At 47.2% G+C, this 24,224-nt stretch overlaps 1 protein-coding gene and 1 long non-coding RNA gene across 2 annotated transcripts; both read right to left on the reverse strand.

The window, feature by feature from the left end:
- Positions 1 to 1,968: 1,968 nt before the first annotated feature.
- Positions 1,969 to 7,678, reverse strand: LOC126642755 (uncharacterized). Its single transcript, XR_007629525.1, has 3 exons — positions 7,073 to 7,678; positions 6,338 to 6,435; positions 1,969 to 2,106 (listed from the first exon to the last, which is right to left on the reverse strand). It is a non-coding gene; the product is annotated as an uncharacterized LOC126642755 (long non-coding RNA).
- Positions 7,679 to 8,861: 1,183 nt separating this feature from the next.
- ALB (albumin) lies at positions 8,862 to 18,468 on the reverse strand. The gene is made up of 15 exons (XM_050320621.1): positions 18,303 to 18,468; positions 17,984 to 18,044; positions 17,051 to 17,183; positions 16,117 to 16,331; positions 15,424 to 15,556; positions 15,154 to 15,251; positions 14,283 to 14,412; positions 13,193 to 13,407; positions 12,914 to 13,046; positions 12,042 to 12,139; positions 11,763 to 11,901; positions 10,884 to 11,107; positions 10,265 to 10,397; positions 9,287 to 9,343; positions 8,862 to 9,056 (listed from the first exon to the last, which is right to left on the reverse strand). Exons 1-14 carry the CDS (start codon positions 18,385 to 18,387, stop codon positions 9,293 to 9,295), a joined length of 1,848 nt encoding a protein of 615 aa, XP_050176578.1. The 5' UTR covers positions 18,388 to 18,468; the 3' UTR covers positions 8,862 to 9,056; positions 9,287 to 9,292.
- Positions 18,469 to 24,224: the final 5,756 nt, after the last annotated feature.

Raw genomic sequence — 24,224 nt, forward strand, 5'->3', positions numbered from 1 at the left:
TCCATTTTCAACCGTGGAAAATGCAGCACTGAGTCCCTTTCTGGGCTCCAAACCCACCCCAGTTCACAACGTTTCCAAGCACCCAAAACACAGCACTTGGAGTTCAACCCCGCTCTGCATCCCTGCCCGGGACCCCGCGTGTGATGTGATGTGATGCTGGGGGCTGGGAGGGAGCGCTGCCCACCCCCCACCCAGGGCCCGGGTCCAGTCGGCGGGAAGTGCTTGGGAACTGTGCTGGAGGGCCCTCCGTGCAGGAGGGGCCCGTCCCGTGTCTCTGTGGGGCCGCGCCGGCAGACGGGGGGGAGCACTTTATTCACGTTTATTGCACCTGCACACACACAAAGAGCCGCAGCCCCCCAGGGAGCCCTGCCTGGGAACAGCCCGGCCGGGCACGGAGCACCACGCCTGTGTCCAGCCCAACGTGCCCCGCCGCCCCCGAAGCCCTCCGGCCGCAGCGAGCCCCGAACCCCCCACGGGAACCTCCCGCCCGCTCCCCGAGAGAAAGCCCCTCGGAGCCCCCAGACCCCGCCCGGGGCAAGCCCCGGCGGCCGCGGCAGCCGCTGCCCGTCCCTGCCCAGCCCGAGCGGCTCCCGGCACTCGGTCCCGCCGCCGCCGCCGCTGCCCGACCCGTCCCGGCACAGCCTCGGCCCGGGGCCGCCTCTGTGCGCCCCGGAGGCTCCGGCCCCAAGCCCGGCAGGGCTCCCGGCCCCGCGGCCCCTCACCTGCTCCGGGCTCCGCCGCCGCTGCCCCCGCGTGGAGCGGAGACCCCACAAAGAAGCCCAGACCTGAGAAAGGAGCGGCCCTGCCACGGCCGAGGCTTTTCTGGCCCCGGCCCCGCCCCGGCCCCGCCCCGGCCCGCCCGGCACCTGCTGCTCGTTCCGGGCCCCGCCCGCCCTGCACCTGCTGCTCGTTACCGGCACCGGCACCTCCTCACCGGCCCCGCCCCGGCACTGCAGCAGCCACAGCTGTGCTGGAGCTGGCACTGACACAGAAACACAGCCCGGCCCACCCACACCAAAGTAAACACGGGCTGCAGGGGAAAACAAATCTCATTGGCCGGCGCACAACAAAGTAATACTGGAGCGTTACCCCTTCCCTGCGCTCCAGGCACATCAGTGATCCCAGCCCTCAGCAGTGTCCCCAAGCACATCAGTGATCCCAGCCCTCAGCAGTGTCCCCAAGCACATCAGTGATCCCAGCCCTCAGCAGTGTCCCCAAACACATCAGTGTCCCCAAGCACATCAGTGATCCCAGCCCTCAGCAGTGTCCCCAAGCACATCAGTGTCCCAGCCCTCATCAGTGACCCCATGCACATCAGTGTCCCCAAACACATCAGTGTCCCCAAACACATCAGTGACCCCATGCACATCAGTGTCCCCAAACACATCAGTGTCCCCAAACACATCAGTGATCCCAGCCCTCAGCAGTGTCCCAGCCCTCAGCAGTGTCCCCAGCCCTCATCAGTGTCCCCAGTCTGACTGCGTCCCTGTGTCAGGGCAGCGTGGCAGGGCCACCTGCAAGGGGCACCAGGAGAGAGGGGAAAGGCAGGATCCCTGGCACGCAGGAGACGTGGGAAGCGAGGCCCTGGCAGGCAACAGTTCCGAGCTGGGAAACCCCTTCCTCCTGGAGGATCCAAGCCTCTCCGTGAAAAGAATGGCAGCAAAACTCAGGGGAGCGATCTGTTCCCGCCGGAGAGAAGGAGGGGAGGGCGCCCAGCTGGGAAATGGGGAGCGACTGGGCAGTCTGGGGGCTGGGCTGGCACTGCCTGGTCCCGCAAGGAGCCGGGTTTATCCCGGCAGGGCCCGTGTCACCAGGCTGAGAGGTCCCACTGGGGCCGCCTGCACCGGGATGGGACAAAGCCGGGGCTCTGCACACCACGTGTGCCCCTCCAGCCCGGCCCAGCTGCCCACGGGGCACTGCAGCAGCTGAGATGGAAGCTCAGAGCCACAGGCAAAAGGGGCTCCTTTACCTCCATCAGGGATCGTCCCTGTCCCCTGCACGGCTCCAGGCAGGTCCCCGTGGCTCTGACAGGCACAGCTTCCCACACAGCGCAGCAGAAACGAGCCCAGCGTGGCCCCTGCCAGGGGCTGGGTGCCCCTCCGGAGCCTGCAGAGGAATCAGCAAGAGGAGAGACCCATCACAATCCCGGCCCTTCCCAGAGAGAGGAAACTCAGCCCCGGGACTGAGGGGCCGCCAGTCAGTCCCGGAGGGGGCACCTGCTCTAATTCCAGCGGGGCCCACGGGGCCTCCTTCCGCTATTGCCCGTGCTGAGAGAGCTGGATGTTTGTCCCCGGCCCAGCCCCGCAGCCCAAGGGGGAGCAGGGCCACGTTAGCAGGACCTGCCCCTTCCTGCCACGGGCCCAGGGAGGGTCCCGAGGGCCGTGCCGGCTGACACCGCAGCCTCCTGCCCGCTCGCCACGGGGCACCTCGCGGCTGAAATCCACCCTCCTGCTGACAGCTGCAGCTGGGCAGCGTTTGGGCTGATGGATATGGGGCTCAGGGATACTGGGAACCTGCTGACAAGAACCTGCTGCTGCGTCCAGCAAACCTGGAGGTGGAATTGCACACGGTGACCCCAAGCCGGGCCATCTGCTTGCCTTGCCGAGGCCGTGTGTTGCTCCCAGTCCCAGGAAATCTGTTTCCTGCCCATCCCCAGAGACAGGCGGCCCCCAAAACGCCTGGCACTCGGGAAGCACAGGCTGCAGGAGCTGGCAGGGCCCAGTGGCCGTGTGTGGTGTGTGACAGCGTGTCCCGCAGCCCCAGGGACCTGCACAGCAGGGACAGGCCCCGGCAGCGTTTCAGTGCCCAGCCCAGAGCAGGCTCAGGGACAGCCGGGCACGTGGCAGCTCTGGGAATCTCTGCCACGCGTGGCTGGGCCTTCCGGGACTGCCTGCTTGTTGGGAGTAATCTGGACGAGGAAGAGGAGTTTGGAGGGTGGAAAGAAATGGCTTCTGGCAATATAGGCCGGACAGCATCAGACATACAGACTGTTTGTTGGATTGTGAGCTCTCTCTCTTGCTGGGGAGAGTAGGTTTCTCTGACTGGCCAATGTCCAGTCAGAGGCAGTTAGTTTTCCCAATTAAGAACCTAGTAGTTGCCTGAAGATGCATGTATCCCCTCTATTATCAATCTTAAATCCTATCCAATGCCCTGTCCAAGTTCATATATACCTATCCCCTTTTTCCAGAACCTTCCTTATCTGCATATAAACCCCTCCATTTTGTAAAATAAAGTTAGATCAGCCTCAGCACCCACAGCTGGTGTCCCTGTGTGATTTGACTCCCGAGCTCGGCCGATACATCACCGGGCACAATGACAGACACTGCAGCTCAGCTGTGAACCCGCTGGTCCAGAGAAGACCCCAAGATCCCAAACCGTGTTACCTGCTGGCCAAAGGAGCTTCTCTGCAGACCGTGGAACCAACAGTCTCAGGGACTGCAGGAGCATTTGGGGGCAGAGACTGAAAGGGGGCTGTGAAAGGTTGTGTGCTGCAGAAAGCAGCTGAGAGAATTGTTTCAGGCCGCAGTTACGTCTGTGCTTCTGCTACACCAAGCGGCGAGTCTAACCTGGCCTTTTGGCTCACCTTGCTGAGACTTTGCTAAGCTTTACACAAGGGCTGTAGCTTTTGTAAGGAAGGGGCAGTGGGGAAAGGACGTGACTTTTACAAACGGACAGAACGCGTAGCTTCCAAGTGACAGGGAACCACTCAGCAGCCAGCGTTCAAGGCTGAGAAACAAGCCATCCGAGACGAGACAGGTTCAACACTGCAAATTCTGCGGCCTGCCCGGCGACAACAAAGCCCGAGCGCGTCCAGGCTGTCAGGGACTGCAATCGTAGCAAAAGGACGCGAGATGGCAGCAAAGACCGTGAAATAAGGACAGCGGAGCCGAGGCCGCGCTCACCGCAGCTCATTCCTCCCGCTGGGCATCGCAGGAGCTGCCCTCGCCCCGTCGCTGCCCACTCCTTCTGGCAATGGTGCAGCTCCTCAGCTCGAGTGTCTCTGAGGGCCCCCGGCCACGTTTCCCAGCAGCTGAAGGAAGGCAGGGGCACCCCCGAGCTGGGCTGCCTTTCCCTCCCGGCCTTTTCCCCGCCTTTCCACTGCAGTGACAAGAGCTGCACTTTCCCAGGGAACGGGGCAGTGACAGGGAGAGCAGCAGGCAGGAGCCCCCTTCTTCTCTGCAGCCCCGGGACTACTTGTGTGGGAATGGGCAGTGACTCAGGTACCAGCTCCACCCCCGACCTCTTGCCACACATCCGTCTGAGGCCTCGTCAGGTCAATACCTGCTCTTTTCCAGAGCACCCCAGTTGTGTTCAGTGTCCTCACGGTAGCCCAGGAATCCCTCCCTGTGTTACATCAGCCTCCCTGTCCCCTTTCTTCTAATGAAGAATTAGCATTAGTGTCACACTTGTTAATGACATATACAAATTATCCTGGCAGTCTCTATGGTACAAGCTCAGCTTGGCTGAGTTGCTATCCTGTAAAATGTGGGAGGGAACAGTGTCACCATCTCTGCAGTGCAGTGCTGGCCTACATTCCCAGGAGGACTTGAGGGAGAGACAGAACGTTTAAAACATGAAACCTTGGCTGGCATCGCAGTGGTTATTTCTAAGTACGCGTTTCTATCTGATACATTTGTTGGGGTGATTACTCTGGAGAGTGTTTTTTACCTCAGGCACTAAGTCTGTGGATCAGCTTCCTCGTGAGCAGGTACCAGCACGTTTCCAAACACAGCCTGAGGTGAGCAGTGACACCACAGCAGGCTCTGTCTTGCCCATTGCAGCCACGCAAACTGGCAGCTGTAGCTGTAAAGCACCTTTGGATCTGACTCCAAATCAACACTGTACCTGTACCCAGCAGTGGCAGTGGTGCTTGATCATCCAGAAGGACAGATCCCCTCTGTGCACTCCACCAGAGCTGTGGCACCAGTGTCCCCTCAGCCCTGCCAGGGACCAGGGCCCTAGGGGGGGGCACTCACAGTGTGGGTAGGGCACCCAGAGGCACCTTTCTGCTCATACCACCCCACCAGGTTGCTCCCTGGCCTTCGACACTCCCAGGGGTGGGACACCCATTTAAATCCTCAAAATTCAGTGTCTCCAGCATCCTTTTCCATGCTCAGCAAGATGGGTAAATGCTTTTCACTTTCCTTGGAAAACCTTTGCCACTCTTGGGATGGCAATCAGGTTGTGTCCAGTGTACACTCATTTGCAGGAGGGAAATGTGTGGAGTGCTTAACTGGAAAGCAGTGTGGCCAGCAATAGGAATGAGATCCAATGGGGAGCTCGCTCCTCATTAAGAAATTGCCGTTGTCCTTCAAAGTGCAGAAAGTACATGGACAGATTCAGTATTACTGGATACACGGGACTGACCTTCCTCACACTGTAGCAGTTTGGGTCAGATCCAGCCTAATCCACTCCTTTGGCTGGACTGTTACCACTTGAGGCTTACTGAGGTGCAGCAGGGTTTTCTGCTTAGCTTTTAGGGTCTCCTTGGGAGCTTATGGAAGAGAGAGGAAGGTTTTCCCTTCAGATACTTCGGACAGTGTGACAGTAGCTGAATCTGCACCTCAAAACCTAAGGTGTGGCCCAGGAGACAGGATAACCCCTGGCAGTACCAGAGGGAGCGTGCCCAGGCTGCACACACCCACGTGCTGCTGTAAGCTGGCAGCAAATGCCTCTGTCCTTTGGCTCCTCAGAGTCACTTGGCTGAGAATGAAACAACTTTCCTCACTGCTTTTCTCACCGTGCTTCTCTCGATCCCATTTGTTTCTGGCTTCTGAGGACATACTGGATAGATGTTTTGTGCCAGTGGCATGTGGGTGGAAAGCACACTGGGTGCTTGGCGTGGCCCCAGCGTTGGAAATAAATTGCCAGGTGTTCCAGGAGGACTGCTCTGTGTGGGATGTTTTGTCTAAAGTGCAATTTGGTCAGAGGACAAAGGACAGAGATGTACCCCATGAGCTTCACTACTCAGATTTTCACCATGCCCTCCTCCTTCTCTTCCTTTTAATTCCAAGACCATGGAAAGCAAAATACACCTCTCCTACAGAGTACACAAGAAACACTCTAGTAACACCCTAGCAGCTATGGTTTGCCTAGGAGGGCATCTTTTCTGTAGCAAAAATGTTTGACAGTAAAAAAAAGTAGAGAAAATTGATACCTAATTTGGACTTGGAGGACTGATACCTCTGTTTGGGAGCTAAAGTCCCAGTCTAGTTCATGAGGTGGCGTTGGTGCCAGCAGGGCTTGATCAAGAGAATTGACTGTTTGCTTTTGCACTGTGGGATGCTTCCCTTCACAACACAGGGAAATGGCTTCGTTGCATATAACCTTGTCTTACCTTAGGTGAGGATCACTTCCAGGAGAGGCCCTTCCACTTAGCGCCTTCAGTGCAACAAATGTCATTCTGGAGGCTCTGGAACCAAGTAGTTATTATCCCTAAGAGGGAGGAAGGAATTAAGGATTGATCCTGGGGGGGTTCTCGGTGTTGGGAGGGGGATCTGCAGCCCAATTTTAGGTGTGAAAGCTTTAAAGCAGTGCTGGTTGTCGGGGCTGCAGCCCCACGTGTTTGTTACCAACACAACACGCCCTTTGCTGGGGAGCAAAGCCTGGATGCCAACTGATTGTGGGAGCATAAAATGAACCCACAGCATCTGGCACAGAAGTAAGAAATTCCTCAGGTTGAAACCTTTCTCCCCCACCCCACCCTCCCCTTCACCTCCTAAGCAGAACAGCCCTGCTTTTATCTGGGTTCCAAATCCCTCCGTGGGCCGACTGCAGCTCAAGTGGACACGGCAAAGTACAAAGGGTGACATTTCCAGCCTGTCCTTGGCCTGTGTGGCCCCGGGGTGGGCCGGTGTGGCCGGAGGAGCCGGGCCGGGTGTCCAAACAAGTTATCTCAGCCCGGCCCCGGCCCCGTTATCTCAGCACGGACACGGCCGGGCTGCAGGGACCTGCTGGCTCAGCACGGGCGGGCGAGGCAGGGACCGGCTCTGCCTGCCCCAGGGAGCGGGGCTGCAGGAAGGAGCAGGGAATCCATCGGGCAGCCCTGAAGCGGTTAAAGAACACTCTGTACCTGTGCAGGTTTGGGTACAGCTGCAGGTGTGCTTAGTCCTCCTCCTCCTCAACTCTGACTCTACAGGGGAAAAAGGAAAGTCACTCCATTAGAAACCAACCCAGATGGACAAAAAATATCAGCCCAAAAGAGAGCCTGGGAATACGAGCACTGTTGCTCAGCATGGGCCCAAAAGCTCTTGAGTAGTAATTTTCCAAACCACGTCAACACTGAGGCCTAAGATGCTACTGCAAGTGCTGCAGCTTGGCTGCAGAGCTCTGTCTTTACGGCAGCTGGAAGATACTGTGACACACGAGGGGAATAGCTGAGTTCCTATGGAGTGTAGAAATGGGGGTGGGATCCAGGGGAATATATTTTTGGTATATTGGTATTTGATTTGATTCTACTCTCGTAACACATTGCTCTCTCAGCATCAATAAACTATAAATGCAGCCAAGAAATAATCTGTTAATTCTGTATCTCTCTGGAGCCAGTAAAATGACAGACACATGAATTATAAACATATTTTCAATTACTAAAGCTGACTGGAATCCTTAACCTGCTTTGCATTTGGAATTGATCAGCTGAAAAGCCACACCAGTTGTGACAGGAAGGGAAGGGGCGCACGTAAATTGTGATGTGGAATGGTGTGAGAAGCAGATGGAAATCTAATGAGAAACCCAAGTTTTTTGTGTGGTTGGTGCTGATTTTTGTGCCCTAGAATCTTCCCTGAAGCCCTGCCACCAACAGGTTTAACTTGTCCCATGTCACTACAGCCTCACCATCCTAGAGTAAGTTAGTTTTAGCTGCAGGGAATGATTGTCGCATTTTTGGATTAATTAAATATGAGAATGGTCTTTAAAAGGACTGTTTGTGCTCCTTTAAACTAAGGGGAAAAGCTGAACTGAAACTGCCAAATGATTCTTCCTCAAATTCACAAAAGTTGGAATCTTGATGTTTGTGAATGCCTTGGGGTCACGTCAGCTCTCTAAACCAACATGTAACTGTCTCCAAGGGATTGAATGTTCAAACTTTTCAACTGTAACAAGATTGATGAGTCTTTCTGTTCAATTTTCAAGCCAGTTCCTTAAATATTTCATCCTATGGCCTGGAGAACACTCTCAGTTCAGGAACTCCAGGCACAAAGGATTTCAAGGCCAAGAAACCTGCCCTTGTGAAATGCCTTGTTACACAAAGGGCTCTTTTAGCACTACAAGAGTCCCCGTGAAAGTGTTGAAGACTTGGGAGGGGGTTGTGTTCATGGACCGACAAGAAATATGTACCAGAAAATCACACTGCTTTGGTGGCATAGAACCAGGAAATGTCTCCCTTGGGAGTTTCCTGCAATGAAGGACATGATCGAGGTGGTGGGCTTTTCAGGAGAAAATTTTACATTTTTTTTTGGAAAACAAGTTAAGACATGAAAAGTGTTTAAAGTCAGTACTGTTTGCAACTCCTTGAAAGTGAAGAGACACTTAATTTGTGGCTGATGTAATAATAATCCTTTTTTTAATAAGAGCTCCTTGTTAATAAATTTATTTAGACTAAACAGTACCTTTGAACCTTCTATTAATGTGTGAATAATGAAGTAAAGCCTAAAATCAACCCGTAGTAGAATCAGAATATTAAAGTCTGGCTAAACGTCTTACCACCTTTCGTATTCTTTCTTACAAACTTTCCAAGAGCAATAAACAAAACAAAAATCTGGATTATGGAATCCTTGCCCATATATTCTACTTAGAACTACGATTTGGTGTAGGGAGCACTGCAGAGCTTTGCCTTATGGTAGTCACCAACAGACAAGGGCAGATGCAGTTTTACAAAGCTTTTATTTTTCTTTTTTTTTTCCAAAGTAAAGGAATTGAAAAGTTTCTGGAAAAGCACGTAGTTTGACAAAAACCAGAAGGTTCATGAAATATTCACTCAGTACTGAAGGACAAAGGGTAAGGGGTGGGAGATGTTACACAGAAGGGATTTTTTTCTTCATATTTTTCCCGCTGGCAACCTACATTGGAGAGACAAAAAGGAGTATTTGGTAAAATGGCAGCATACTGGTAGTACTTCAACTTTTTGTGTCCTGTGCAATGGCAGGTGGTAAGCACCCATCAGAGAAAGCAAAGGTGGTGGTGAAAGGGAAGCTGGATGCTTTTTGGGGCTAGAGGAGTTAGGTGGATGGCAGGGTGAGCGGCGAGGGGCAGACAGACAAAGCTAATGTGCATTATTGCTGTCACCTACCTTGGGTTAAGCACCAATTCCCAATATGGCTCTGCTCTGGACTATTAGGGCTGCACCCTAGAAAAAGGAACACACACACAGTTATGAGAGAGAAATCAAGAGCAGGAACCGCTATAAACTTAAACTTGTGCCTGAAGTATGGTTCAAAGGATAATTCTAATGGTACTTCCTGACCCTATAATCTATGTGCTCCTGGATGCTGGGTATCTTTCAGTTTTGCCAAGGTAGAAAAGAACCTTTTGGAGTGGATTAGAAACAAAATAATTCTGTCCTGAGTCTTCCTATTATGTTTACCTATGCAATACTTGGATATAAATAAAAGATGATTCAATCAATAAGCAGTTTAAGATATTAGTAGTACAGTTCTATGCCTTACATGACAATGAGGGGTGCTATTGGAAACTGTCACTTATACTTCCTGGGAATGCAATATGGCTCCATATAAAACTTTTCCTGTGGCATAATCAGCTGAACTCCCCCTGACAATATATCTGTATTTGCTAAGCAGTTCTGATAATTGATGCAGATGCACTTTTTACTGGTAATCCCAGAGTTCTGTAAGGATCTGCAGCACAAAAAGAAGTTTACATATGCTAGAGGTCGAGTTTAAATTGAATGGATATTTAAATTTAAAGAGATCTTTTTCAACTCTAGCTTGTAAATACTCAACTCCTCTGACAAGGCCCTGAAGAACTTTATTTAACCTAAGATTTAGATGTGCTTTGAGCAGGTGATTGGACTAGATTACCTTTAGACAACCTTTCCAGTGAAATTCTTTAATGACTACAATCTGTGCAGCCAAGATATATGTTGTGCTCTGCACATGCATTGCAAGGGCACACGGATGAGTGACCAGAGCAGTCTGCAGAACTACTTTCCTAGTGCACAGTTTCCAGTTTCCTGTATGTGTTTTTGGGTTGGGGGTTTTTTTGTGTTGGGGTTTTTTTTTTTTTTTTTTTAAAAGAAGCTAGGAATTACCTCTTCCCCGAGGCACGTGTCAATATCTGCTGCCTTGCAGCACTTGTCCACCATGGAAGTGAAACCCCCAGCAATTGTCTTTATTTGGTCTTCTGTCATCTGGGGCTTGCGCTTGATGAGGTTGACGAGCAATCTGGAAGCAAAGCCACAAGACACAGTTAATGTTGCCTGTTGTAGCTGGGTGCCCCATTTCAAAAGACACCATTCTAACCACGTACAGCTCACTTAGGGGTTTTTTTTGGTCATGCCTAGAGGAGCCCGTGCCTATTGGTGACTCCAAACTCCCAGTCTTGTTTTGTGTTGACACAGTTACAGGTGGGGAAAAACTTAAGGAAATGACCTGTATGTTGTCTTATCTAAGTACATCTTCAGATTTCCCCTGGCAGTGGACCTACCTGAAACTCACCAGTTAAGAGACTGATTTTATTTGAAGAAAAATCCCTATTTCGCCCCTTCCAAACTGCACAATGTTACACACTGACCAGTCAGTGCAAACACATAGTTCCATCTGCTTTCCTCTGCCACTAGGGGAGCCCCAGTGTGTTTGTAGCTTCCTTCTGCACCCCCGCAAAGAGCTACGCTTCCCAAGTTTTCCTACAAGGTATTTCTTGGAGCTTACTTCAGCTGGCCTTCTTCCCGCTCGGCAGCAGGAGCGCTGCACAGCTTGTCATCAAAATTGAACATCATTGGGTCAAACGGGGGAGGCACATATTTGGTGTCTACGCCCATGGCAGTGAAACATGGTCTCTTGTAAGAGTACAGCTCGTTGCAGCAGTGTGTAACCTGGTCATTTATGGGTGTGCTCTCCTGCTTCTTGCACATTTTTTCAATCACGATGCTCAGCTGAAAAGAAAAGGACAAAAGTGAGTTACACTTTCCCCAGAAACAGAACAACTAGGGGATGTTTGTGTCACAATAGCATCACTGAAAGTGGAAGCTGTCGGATCTAACACCTGCTGGGAAATGGCATTGGTTTAAATTTTAAAATAACTAGATATTCCTGGAGTTGGGCTCTTCTCATCTGCAAACAGTCTGGGCATTGGGCTACAACCACTAAGTCTGGGGTTTTTAAGAAACTATTTAGCTCTTCCAAATACAACCTGCCACAGATTCAATCACAGAGCTCTGAGCAACATGGTCCAGTGGAAGATGTTCCTGCCCATGGCAGGGGGCTGGAACTCGATGATCTTTAAGGTTCCTTTCAACCTAGGCCATTCTATGGGTTCATATTTTGTGACTCATGATTCTATGATTTTATGAATGTACTTTTGCTTTCTGAGGGAGAGCAAAGTTTAGGTAAAATTTTCCTAAGCTACCATCAGACAGCTATTGAGGTTCTCACATGCATGAAAAATGAACAGACTTGGAATTCTGTTAGGTAGATGCTTAGCGTGGTGTTGATGAAAAATCACTTTGCATTTGCTCTCTCACCAGAACTCAGTATTTTTGAGAACTGAAATCTCCAAGAGAAGGGAGAAGAATAAATCCATGTACTCACGTAGTGCTCAGAACAAGACAGGCGCTTCTCCTCGGGCAGACTGCAGCACTTGGTGCCCACAGCTGTCATTTTCTTCCCAATTTCAAGCAAGGTGTCCGTTGATACTTGGGGCATTTTCTTAGTGTAGCGGACCAGAATTCTGACAAAGTCAAATCAAAATGACTGTCAGTAGAGCATTCTTCAAATGTGAGCAGAGCTAACCTCTGAAGACAAATCAATTTGCCCAAAGTAGCCAGCATAGTTGATTCCACTCCAGAATATTTATCAGGAAGCCCTCACCCTTTAAGGAAGTCTGCCTCGCCATGGGTATTGTAAAGGTCACAGTTTGTCTTCACAAGCTCCTGAGTTTCCTTGATGTGCTTGTTCAGTTCCTCTTCCTGCAAACAAGCACAAATATATTAGTAACATTAGAGCAGGACTTGTTGGTAAAAGTCATACAAACACCTCTTCTAAACCTTATTAACTACAAAATACTCATTTTGCATGGTTGATCACTTCTGCATAGCCAGGATAGTGTAGGCGGGACTTGATTCCCTTAGGGGTCTTAAGTTCTAACAGAAATTCCCTTAAAGGCGGCAGACACATTTTTGAAATTTAATTTACATTAATCATCTGTTGGACTCACTTTCTAAGCAGTGGGGTTTTATGCTCATTTAAGTCAAGGTAACATGTTTCAAGTACAGGATTATCAGCCATGAGGGGAACTCTTTCTATGTGTTAGCCAAAGTTGTCAGGGACTCAACTTGTGCTGTGTCTTGTGTGTGATTGAGTTGAAGATTAGGAGACCTAAGTTTAGGTGTCTCTATGTGAGTTGGCCCTGCATATTCCCATCACAATCCATGAGCAGCCATGTATAAGCAGTAAAGGCCACGGAGCCCATAGAATAATTCAGCTATCAATTGTTGCCTTCATGACAAGTAGAATCACTTTTGAGAGACAGAGGTATCATGCTGTGATTTGAGAAAAACCCTGGGTTCTTGCCATTGGCCCTGGTCTGCTTCATGTCCTATCAGAGCACTTAACTTCCCCTGGGATGAGACACTCCAAAGCTTTCTGTCTGCTCTTCCATAGGAGCTTCTCAACCCCAGTGTTCCATGGCAGGTACCAAGTGAGCATTCTAGTAATCTGCAAATAAAGCTTTTTGCACTTACAGCGTTTGCGTAGCACTCAGCAGGGTTGTCTGTCTTGCAGCACTTATCCAGGAGTGTTTCATATCCCTTAGCAACCCTCAGAATCACTGTTGTGGAGAGCTCAGGGTGTCTCCGTGAATATTCATAGACAAACCTGCAAGGCACACGAGCAGACAGAATTAGAGCTCCTGAACAACGGGGTGCTTTCATCAAGCATGACACAGTAATGACAGGGAGAGTTCCTCAGCTGAGATCCACTCGGGTGGACAATGAGCTTGGAATGCTCTTGGCACTACTTACTCTGACAGGAATGCATCGTGGCCTGCCTCATAGCTTTTACACACTTCCTTATCCTGAATGTATTTTTCAACCAGTGAAGGAAGATTGTCAGGCTTTTCATCAAAATCTGCTTCCATGATGCACTTGGTCCGTTCCACAACTGGCTTCTCGCAGCAGGGTTTGAGTTTACTTGAGAAAACATCTTGTTTAGAGCACAAAGACTTCACGAGCTCTGACTGTAAAATTAAAACATAGTATCAGACAAGTTATAAAATAATAATTTAAAGACAGATTAATTAATCAATCTCCTCTCTCTGTTTTGGACTCTTCCATTTTCATTCAGGTCACTTATTTACTTAGCACTTTCCTAAAGAAATGCTGTCTCTGTACAAGAGGGATGAGCATGTCCTGTTTACGCTGAACACGATGTTCACAGGCTCCGGGTGAATGGTTCCATCCCTGATCCTAGAAACTCTGAGACTCCAAACTCTGGAAAGCCAAGGCAAGTCACTGAGTGCTCTGGCACAAGAATGCCTGATGGATCTTGTCAGTCCTGTCAGATGCCCAGCTCTGGCAGAGGACAAAACATGATAAAACCCCAGAGCACTGGACCCCACCTGGTTCAAGTGGGCCCGTTTCAGTCAGCCAGGATATAGTGAAATCATGTCACTATTGCACAGATTTATTAATCTGTTCTCTAGTATTCAGTGGCACTACAGGAAAGCTGGATTAATGGCAGTGTACTTGACAGGACAGGAAAAAAAACTGTGGCCCTTTTGCCTCTGCTGCCTTTTCTTTTGCTTATGGTTGATTTAAAGGAGTAAATACCACCAAACAACCTCCCTGATAAATGTTTTGATTTCAGCCAAACACGTTTGCTGCAAGCAACAGCTCCTTGCCCTCGTGATCCTTAAGAGCTAGATCCAGAACTGGGCCAAAAACCTACTTCCAGTAACAGCTGAGCTGACCCTGAGTTTTTCAGTGCCTGAGGAACCTTCCAGCAGCGTTGAGTACAAGTGTGAGTTCCCTGCACTGTGAATGCCTGCACAACTTATTATCTTTCTGAACATTTTTCAAGTATGTAAGCATTTGCCTGAACTAGTGAGCTTACCCAGTCATCCACACACTCGACCATGTCCCCTTCGCAGCACTCTTTGTAGACATCCTTCACATCGTGGACCATCTTGACGACTTCTGCAAATGGAGACTTGGGGTATTTCTGGCTTAAGCGAGCAAGTTTGCTGGGTAGAAAAGGAGAAATATACCCTTGTTTTAAAGCAGTGTGGGGAACAGAAACTTTGCAAGTGGATTGTTCCAATGAAATATTCATTCTTCTAATCTAATTTCGGGTGGCTAAAAAAAAGGCATTGACAGCTGCACCAGTAAACCAGAGCTCCTTTAAAATAGCCAGAAAGAAACAGGTTTCTGGTGGTTCTTGCCTATGTAAGAATCACACCCTAGAATTTCCCACCACTCTTGAGTGATTGGAAAGCACTCCAGATTACTTGGCATGGATGGATTAAACCTTTATATCAAAGCTGACTACATCTGCAAGGTAATCCTAGCCAATGTTAGTGTATCGAGCTGGTCACAGAAGCAGTTCTCTGTGCTCAAGCAGGGGATCCACTTCTTATTTGTAAAAGCTTTTCTTAATCTTTTAACAACTGTGGTTCTGCCAAATTTGACTTTTTCATTGCCTTAAGATTCAAACTAGCAACCTACTTTGCTCATTAGTGATGTGCCCATCATTAAAAGCTGTGGGCATTGGATTGGGGCATAGCTTTGAAACAAATATGGATTAAACACAATGGAATCTCTGGTTCAGAGTGACATTCCATCATTCAACACAATGAATCTCCTGGATTCATTCCAGAGACAATTTCATTGCTCTGCAACTCCCACAGCTGAGCTTTTCACTCGTCCTCACTCTCAGGCTGACAGGCCCACTCTTTATAAAGAGGTGAAAAGTGACTTGAACTTACTTTGCCTGGAAGGTTCTCTCGCCGTACTTCTCGAGGATGCGGCACCCGTGCTGCTGCTGCACCCCTATCAGCTTGGCTCTCTCCTTGATGACAGATGCCTGTGGTGACAGGGGGCACATTGTCACATCCAACTGATTGCATCCAAAGCACAGGATCACTCCTGACCTGCCCCTGCAAGTTCCTCATGCCAAGATGTGCATGAACAGCAAAACCCTGCCTGTCTCTCACTCACTGGCTTAGTGTTCATCCATAGAGACAAATTTTCCGTACCTTTTCATCCAAGCAAGCACCAACATCACTCTCTGGGCAACAGCTTTTAAGGGCATTTTCATACTCAGCAGCCAGACCCAGGATTGCTGGGGCGTGCAGGAAGGGGTTTCTCCTTGCAACAGTGTAGACAAAACTAGAAGGAAAAGGAAAACCTAAGTTCCGTGTTCCAATGACAACAGCAAACAGCCTTACATCTCATGCAGCTTCTCTAACTTTTTTTCCCAGTTTAGAAATGCAACCTACTTTCCTGACAGAAAACCTACAGAAATGCTCTGCTAAACCCCACAGGACTCAGTAACAGTGAGGGAAGGGTAAACTCCTGATGTTGTCTGCCACCTGGCTTGATGTACATCTGCTTTTTAAAAAATGCATTGCCAAATATTTGAAAATTCTGATTTTCACTGTGAAAAATTCATCTATGGCCCTTTCACCAAGATTTTACTGCCAATTTTTATTCTGTGTACTGTTATCTTTCTTCATTCTTGCCAATTACAACAAGGGCAGTGGGAAGCTGGAGCAGCTAAGTTAGTAAATTAATGCTGAAAGGCTGTGGGCTTTCAGGGGTTTTGGGGAAGAAAAGTCACCCAAGATGTATAAAATGTGATCCCTTAACCCCCATTCTGAATGGAAAAGCTTGCATGCAATGAGAAAATGTGGTAAATGTAAGGAAGCAGAAGTGGTCATTTTCCTTACTTTCCCAGCAGTCCCACCCGGTTGTCCTGGTACTGGGTGCAAATCACATCGGCAGCAGGTCTCTCGTATGGAGGAATGAAGTCTGGCTGGTGAACTTTGAAGGACAGGAAGCACTGGTTTCTCTCGGGATCAGCCTTCCCACAGCAGTCAGCCATGTCACCGTAGGAGTCACGGAGCTGGTCAACTTGGCAGATTCTGTCCAGGAAAATGGTGGGCTGTAAGGGAGAGGCCAAGGGTCAGAATTAGTGTTTACAGACAGGGGGTTGCATTTGCTATTTATCTGCAAAAGAAAACCCAGGTTGAATAGCAAATATGTTTTTACTGTTTAAGATTTAGACCATAAATAAAAATAATCTAACTGTTTTTCACAGAATCTTATAAAGCTTTAGTTTATGTGACCTGCTATCAAAACTGTTCCAAGGCTTTATTGAAAAAACATTAATTATAATTTAAAATACTCTGTGCAAGATGATGATCTCCTTTTACTCATAATCCAACTAAAAGGGATTTTCAGATTAATCAAAGAAAGATTTGATATTCTACATAATGAGCAACTCGGGAAGCCTTTAGGGAGAACCAATGTCTAGGTGACCCACACACTTGGGTCACTTTAATACCTAGAATTAGGCCTGTACTTTACAGCTGGGATTTTGTACTTACTGCCAACACTTCCTTCCAGGCAATGCTAAAGTTAATGTGCCAAAGTGTGGTGTTTGGTCTCCAATATAAGGTCCCACAGATCATTTAGGCACTTCTGAAAGGCAGAGTTTTGGAACCCGACAAAACCAAGTTCTTTGTTTGAGCACTAAAAGCTGAGCACTGGCTAATGACAGCAGCCACACCTGGAAGGTTCAGGTGTAAATCCTCAGCAAGGGGGATCCTGGCAGCTGCACAGGGCGAGGAGAAACATAGCATCAAAGGATTCAGTGCCTACCAGTGGCTTTGTGCACTCGGGAGCATCCTCGTTGGCCACGCACTTGTGTGCCAAATCGACAATATCCCTCACCAGCTTAGACAGTCCATCGTAGGAACACTTCTGCAGGTACTGGGCAAATGTGATCATGGCACTGAAATACAAAACACAGTTGTGAATATGAAGCTGAGAAACATCTCAGTCAGCATTTTCAAAGGTGCTTCGATTTAAACTTGTTTTTTGAATGTCATGCACAAAGGGTACCAGGAAGAGCATCCTGCCAGATCCCACATCCTTCCTCTTTTCACCTCCCTTCTGAACATGTTTTTAACCTTACTTCCCAGAACCAGAATCCTGAATAATAGACTAGGAATAAACCAGAAAAGACAGTTGATTGGAGTTTTCTGCCACTTTTACCAGCATATTCATAAATGCCATCACCTAAACTGGATTTGGCCACTGTTACAAATTATAATCTTCAGGCTGCCTTCTCTCACTACTTATGTTCCTGTCAGAGCCCTCTGCCTTTCCCAAATCCAGTTTGAAACAAAAATCACAGAACTGCCTCAGAAAACCAATTGCAGGTTTGGTTTTTGAGGCTAGTGGTTTGTTTGTGGTCTTTCTGGCAATGTCTCAATCCAGCATAATTTCTCTTCATTCTAAGGATATCAAACCTGTATTCCTCACGCCTATTTTATTTTCACATAAGGAACAGAGGTTTTTCCCAAGGTTTGCAGGGAGTTCTCTTCCCAGAGAGCAAGAAAGTCATTATGACTTGTGCAGGTCTTAGAATATTCACAGGCTTTGCACAGTAACAGTAAGAGGTTAACTCAGTGTTTGAGTGAGACATCCACACTCCTCATGAGCTCATACTGTGTCTTAGTTTCCCTTTTCAGTACAATATCAACAGAGACAAAAAAACAAGCAGAAAATGGAAGCTGAACATTCACTTACACTGCCTTAAATGTCTCTTCCTTCAGGTCATTGTAGCGATGGGCAATCTGACTCTTGTGGTCTAGGAAGGAAAGCAAAGAGAACAGTGATGCTCTGCCACTCTGGCTGTGCTGCACATTCTGGGCACCACGGGCCACACTGTCACAACAGTTCAGCATTCACCCAACTTTTACACCTAAGAGCAAAAGGCCTTGCACTCTGAGGCGACCTTTCTTGTCCATTTGTCTGCAGATACCCAACTCTCACTTGTGAAACTACATTAAAGGCATTAAATTGATAGAACAAAGACTCCCAAGACAACTAATTAGTCCTTTCTTACCTGCATCTCGTGCAGCTCTGTGCAGGTTCCTGGATCTGGCAGAACTTAGGAGGAAAATAAATGAAATTAACGTTAACCACTTCATGGTTACGGATTATGATGTGAGCAAAACTGCTCAAAACTGCTAGGAAGATTGAAAGGAGAGCATGTGCTTATATACCCTTTACTAGCCGTGCCTGTAAAATATTAACCCTCGAGCTGGCATTTGTACATTTCCATTTGGCCTGAAGAAGATTACAAAACCTGGGCTGCCCTTGCCAAAAATGAATTTGATATTAGTTATTTATTATGTGTTGTTACTCTGGGCCTTTTCGTCCTGAAGAGGTCGAACCTTCCAGCACCCAAAAAGATAAAGTTTTGCGTAAATTTCCTTATCAAATGACAAACAAGGAGTTCAAGGCATCAGACAAAAAAGTCATCAGGGCTAATCCTATAGGCTTTTTTTTTTGCTGGTATTTGTTCAGAAGCAAAGCAGGTTGGTATTGTACAGTAACAACTCACCCAGATAGGACTTTGTCCACTTGAAATTAGAGATTTAATTTTAAATCACTTTACAAAGATGAGATGGCTCATCTAGACATCTAGGGCTGATCTGAGCCCCTGATTTGTGAGGTCATGTTCTGGTTTTCTGTGGGTACTGCTGCTCACCTGGGTCCGTGAAAATAGCCAAACACATGGGTAAACATGTGCAAGGGCTGTCATTTCAGAATTTCTGCAATTCCTCATTTGTACTGACATCCTCCCAAGAGTAATCTCTTAATTAAGCCCCACTCTCCTCTCTGAAGATGTCCTATTGGTCAGTCAGTAACTTAGGAGATCAGGCACAGGAAGAATTGTGCTGTTTGCACAGAGCCCCAGGACGTGGAATAAAACTGAACTGATTTTTCTAGAACACTCAGTGAGAGGCTTCAAAAAACCCCCAACAGGTATAAGGTTGGATCCTCGCTGAGTGTGAAGTGATGTAGTTCTACAGTGGAGAACACTAGGATTTATTTTAATGAATTGAGCTCCCCAGAGTCTGGATGTCAACCCACACAACTGAAGGTTGTGTTCTGATTTGCAGCTCTTTGCTTTGTCCTTAAGGTTCCCTTTTCTACTCTGTTTCTCTCCTCAGATGGGTATTTTTGCTGTAACCCTGTTTTACTCCCAATGGAAGTAGCAGGAACAAATCAATTTTCAGTTTTCTGGAAATCTGAAAAAGTAAATTTAAAAAATACTTCACTTTGTTCCTGAGAGCAAGCTTTTAAACATGCCTGAAATAAATCAATTGACATTTCTAAGCATAAAATACCTGAAGGCAACTTTCACTGAGGAAAATGCCAGGGCAGTGCATCTTGTGTTTCAGAAAGGCCGTTCTGTTCTCCAGGAATAACCGCATGAACCTTAGATGAGCTCACGGAACAGCTTGATCCAGTAAAATTTCTACTGGCTGCTGCTGTTCCCAAAGAGGTTTGTATTTTCCCAAGTCTGCTCCTGAGATTTTTGTAGGTAAAGAACAGCATTCCTGTTAGCGGTTTAAAGGAACAAGGCTCTGTTTTGGGAATTAAAGGTTATGTGAATACCTCTTCCATGAAGGATGGTGGAGGGAAAGCCAGGTTGGCAGAAAAGCAATGTTAGAAATGTCATAAGACATTGGGATTACTTTCAGGTAGTTGTAGCAAAATCCCACATTTCTGCGGAATGATGGGAATTATGATGAACAATGTGGATTTTTCAGGCCTGCGCTGGTCTAACCTAACAAAAACCCATGAAAGAGCTGGTTAAATGATTCCATCTGTAATTATTTTATTGGTCATATATCAGAGAACCATCTCCTTTCATATCTTAAGAGAGCACTCAGTGGGGCAGAAACACACGTTTAGGAGTCTTTTGGATACCTGTGAAGTGACACAAAACTGTGGCAGTGGCAAGTGATTACTTAGAACAGCTCTTGAGATGCTCTCAGTTGCACTAAAGCACTCTCCAGAAAACTGCAGTCAAGGGCTGGAGGGGAAAGCTGAAATTCAGGACAAGAAAAAGCCTCAATATGAAATGTTGCATCTTGAAAGCTCTCTGGAATTTTCCCCTGCAGCATTATGCAGTGTTAGCAAGAACACTCCTGGTCCCCTAGAGTTAATATGTAAGTTTGGAATACAGGGTCCATGTTTATTTCTAGATATCTTCTGTTGTCTGTCCTGTACTTCATGCCAATGGTTCATATAACTGCTGAGAGGGAGCTGAACTCCACTGCTCATGTTTGTTTAACAATATGAAATATTCTACTGAGCTTCCTGTTACACAATTCTTCCATACTGTGTGGTGCACACTCCACCAAAGCTGTCCAGATAGCAGAGAAAGGAATATATCAATGGCATTTTAAGATGACTCCATTTTCACACACATTTATGTCTAAAGTTACAGGTGGTAACTGGTGTTATTCCAGGTGTGGGGGATCAAAGAACAGTAATTCCAAGAGCAAGTGACCTGGGACAAAAAGGATGCACAATTTTTAAACATTCCATCATACCAGCCTGTGCTAAGTGAATGAGTAGATAAGAAGTGGACCAAAATGTACTAAAATGCCTTGAGTTACAAATGTGATATACCACCATAAGTACAAGTGCCAGAGCCCTTTTGAAAATTAAGTCCTTTTTAAAGTGATGTCTCAAAACCAAAGGAACATCAAGTAACCCCCCTGATTTTATTTACCGCTGTTTCTTCTTTGTTTTGAAGTCCAAAGTTTTGTTTGTGTGAGTGGGCCATGAGACACACACCAAATCCAGAGACACTCCAGGACGTACTGTGCCAGTAACCACAGGTCTGTTTTGGAGGGGAGTTTGTTCCTTGCTTTGCTTTTTACATAGCTCATGATAACAAGAAGGAGGGCAGCCAGCTAGTGATCTTTTTTCTTCCTCAAAATGTACAACTTTCTTCTGCCAAAGCAGAAGGAACCAGCAAAAAGAATGTTCCTTTTCACCTGTCTGCAGGTGGAGGTGAGGGAATGCTGGAAAAGGTGTTGCCAGCTCACATCTCCAGCTCTGTGCCTATAGACATGTGGCTTGCCTGTTTTCTTTTTTCCACTGGACAGTAGCTCATTTTTTAATAACTGTAATGATCAGCATTTTCTAAAGAAATGCCTGTAGCTCTGGACACCTGGACAGGTATCAGGTACCATGTTTTCTCCCTGCTCTGGTGCATGATGTCTGCTATTCTTATCACCGATGTGCGGTGCGACTCCCACGCAGAATGAGTCAGAGATCTCAGATATATGGCTTTTATTGGAACAGAGATGGACTCATCAATGTAAAACAAGCAAAGGGAAAGATGGAAAGGGTTTGATCACTGTGGCAGAACACGAAGAGCCCTGCTCAGGTGTAGCTAACAGCTCTCCAGGACAGGTGTACCTCCTGGGCACATCCTCAGTTCTGATGCTAAACTGTTCATCTTGGGGCATCAGCCACTCATCTGCAGTTTTACAGAGCTCTTGGTCATTAAAATAAGGATTTTTGAATCGAGCAGAATGACTGTTCTCGCTAATCCTATACATTTGATCCCTAGGGAATTCTACCATCCCTACCCACTTGTCTCACAAGTCAACAGTGTGGCGATGTGGCTTTTTCCTTACCAAGTGCCAGTTGCCAACATCATCCTTTGGCAGCACGTACAAGTACAGCTTTGCTTTGCCTATCAAGCACCCGCTTGCTTGAATCTACCCAAATTTAGAGCCTTTGGTGCTCTGGGAGGGTGTCAGCTGGCATGTTCTGGGACTTGTCAGAATATCTCTCTTCTCTCCATGTCCCCATGACTCTTTTTTCTGTCAGTACAAGTAGGTAATCTGCAAAGTAGGTGAGTACTGCCTTGATCTTTTTATCCATCTCTAGTTACAAAGCCCCTCAAACAAAACTAGTGTGATGTTTTGGTATGGGTGTATCCAAATACTGCATCTAAACACAAAGCAGGAGAGGCAAAGAAACCCCCAAGGTACAGCTTTGCTCAGTTCAGCAGGTCCTTCTCAGGGAGGCCTTCTGCTCCAGAGTTCCTTCTGAAGCCTTTGATCTGCTCTCTGGAACAGAAATGGCTGTGCTGGTGTGACTGATGTTTGGTTCATGATACCACTGGCACTAGGGATCTTTTTTCTTCCTCTTACATAATTGCCCAGAGGCCTTTGGAGTCCAGTGCATTCACTTGTGCCCTAGAAACTTTTTGGCACTCGGTTTCCAATTTCTTTGCTGCTCTGCTGTGCTGCTTGATGGCCTTTGGCAGGAGAGAAGAGCCACGGGACGTGGTTCAGTCAAGAGCCAAGGCTGAAAGCTTTTGTTTGGCAGGAGATTGTTAATATTTCTTCCCTAGGTCTGATGCACTTCAGGTTTAACAATAAAGGAGATACTGAAAATTTTTGAGGACCAGCAGGAAATGTTGGGAGGTTTGGGGTTTTTTTTGAATTCCTTTAAGTCATTTATCCAGGATCTCCAATCTATTTAAAAACATGGCTACAAACTTTTCCTCTAAGTGTGGGTATTTGCTAAAATCAGAAGCAAAGCAGGTTGAAAATGAACCAATGGTTTTGGGAGCCCTACTGGGTTTGCTCCCAACTTGAAACACTTGAAGAGTTGAAAACATTGCTGTATGTCTAGAGGGGCTGTAGGACTTGTGGAAAATTTGTGCTACTGTGCAGCTGACCCCCTGCTGTTACTGCATCACTGATAGTGCTGACACTCTTATTTTGTCCTATTTTTCACTTTGATTGTAAACTCTCAGTTTTCCCACTCTGGCCTAAAAACTGCCAAGCTAAATAAATATTTTTTCTTCGATGTCCATCTCCATAGAAACAGAATCTGTGTTACTGCTATAATTGTTCTCTTGTGCTGTTTTTTTCTGTTATGGTCTTGGGTTTTTTAATGTTGCTTTCTTTCTTGGGAAGAGACCAGTTCATCTATCTAAGACAACTTGTAAATGCCCAAGCATTAAGGAGAAAAGAGAGTGATTTTTTTCTTATTCTTTCCTCTCTTCCTGAGCAAATAATTCCTGAAGATAAAGCCCTCACAACTTTGAAAAATGGAAAGATAGTTATTTTAAATGAAGTCCTGGAGCAAGAATAGCATTTTCTACCTCAAATATTCCCTAATGCCTTCAGTATTTCTTTAGCTGAGAGTCATGGACTCAAGTGGCACCTTAGCAGGAGAATAGAAGTTTGTAAAGCCACTTTAAGTTCTTGTTCCTGGAGCAGGAGATTAAGACATTTTAAAATTGGCACTGTCATTCACTCACACTGAGACAGAAAGATAATTAGAAGAGACCTGGTTTTGCAGCAGCAGCAAAATGTTGTCTTTCTTCTGGTTGCTGTTTTCCTTCCTATGTTCTCCTTTACCTGGATTTGTTACACTATGACATGTCACACCGGAAGCCTGGGATTCCCAGAGTTAGGGAAATGACTAAAAATAGCACAAAACAGGGGAAATGTTGCTCGGTTAGTTTGTTTTTCTTTAGAGTAGTGCTTGCAAACTCTGGTTTTCAAAGGAGACAAGTGATCAGGATTTGAAATTCAATCTCTCTGAATTTGAAAGCCTCCAGAAAGACCTGATTTAAAAAGAGGTTCCTCAGTACGTTCCCAGAATCAGGACTCATCTGAGACCAAAAGCTGTGACTGAGGTTAGCAATGACCCGTATGGTCCCTGTGGTTCTCTTAAATAAGCACTAGAAACATGGGCCCACACATGCAGGGAACTATGAAGAGGCAGCAGGCACAGTGGCCAGCTGTGATGTTTGGTTTTTAAAATTTGAACACTAACCCAAGAATCCTTCTCAAGCCATGCAAAGAAATATTAACAAGCTCTTTGCCCACAAAGCTTTCGGTGTTGTCTCTCGGATCAATTAGGCCGAGGCCGTTCCTCTGTGGTGCCCTCCAGCCCCACTGCCGGTCCTTGACATCTGCTCTCTGCCCAA

Source organism: Myiozetetes cayanensis, unplaced genomic scaffold (assembly GCF_022539395.1).
Source record: "Myiozetetes cayanensis isolate MyiCay16 unplaced genomic scaffold, myiCay2020 scf24, whole genome shotgun sequence".
NCBI classification, from domain to species: domain Eukaryota; kingdom Metazoa; phylum Chordata; class Aves; order Passeriformes; family Tyrannidae; genus Myiozetetes; species Myiozetetes cayanensis.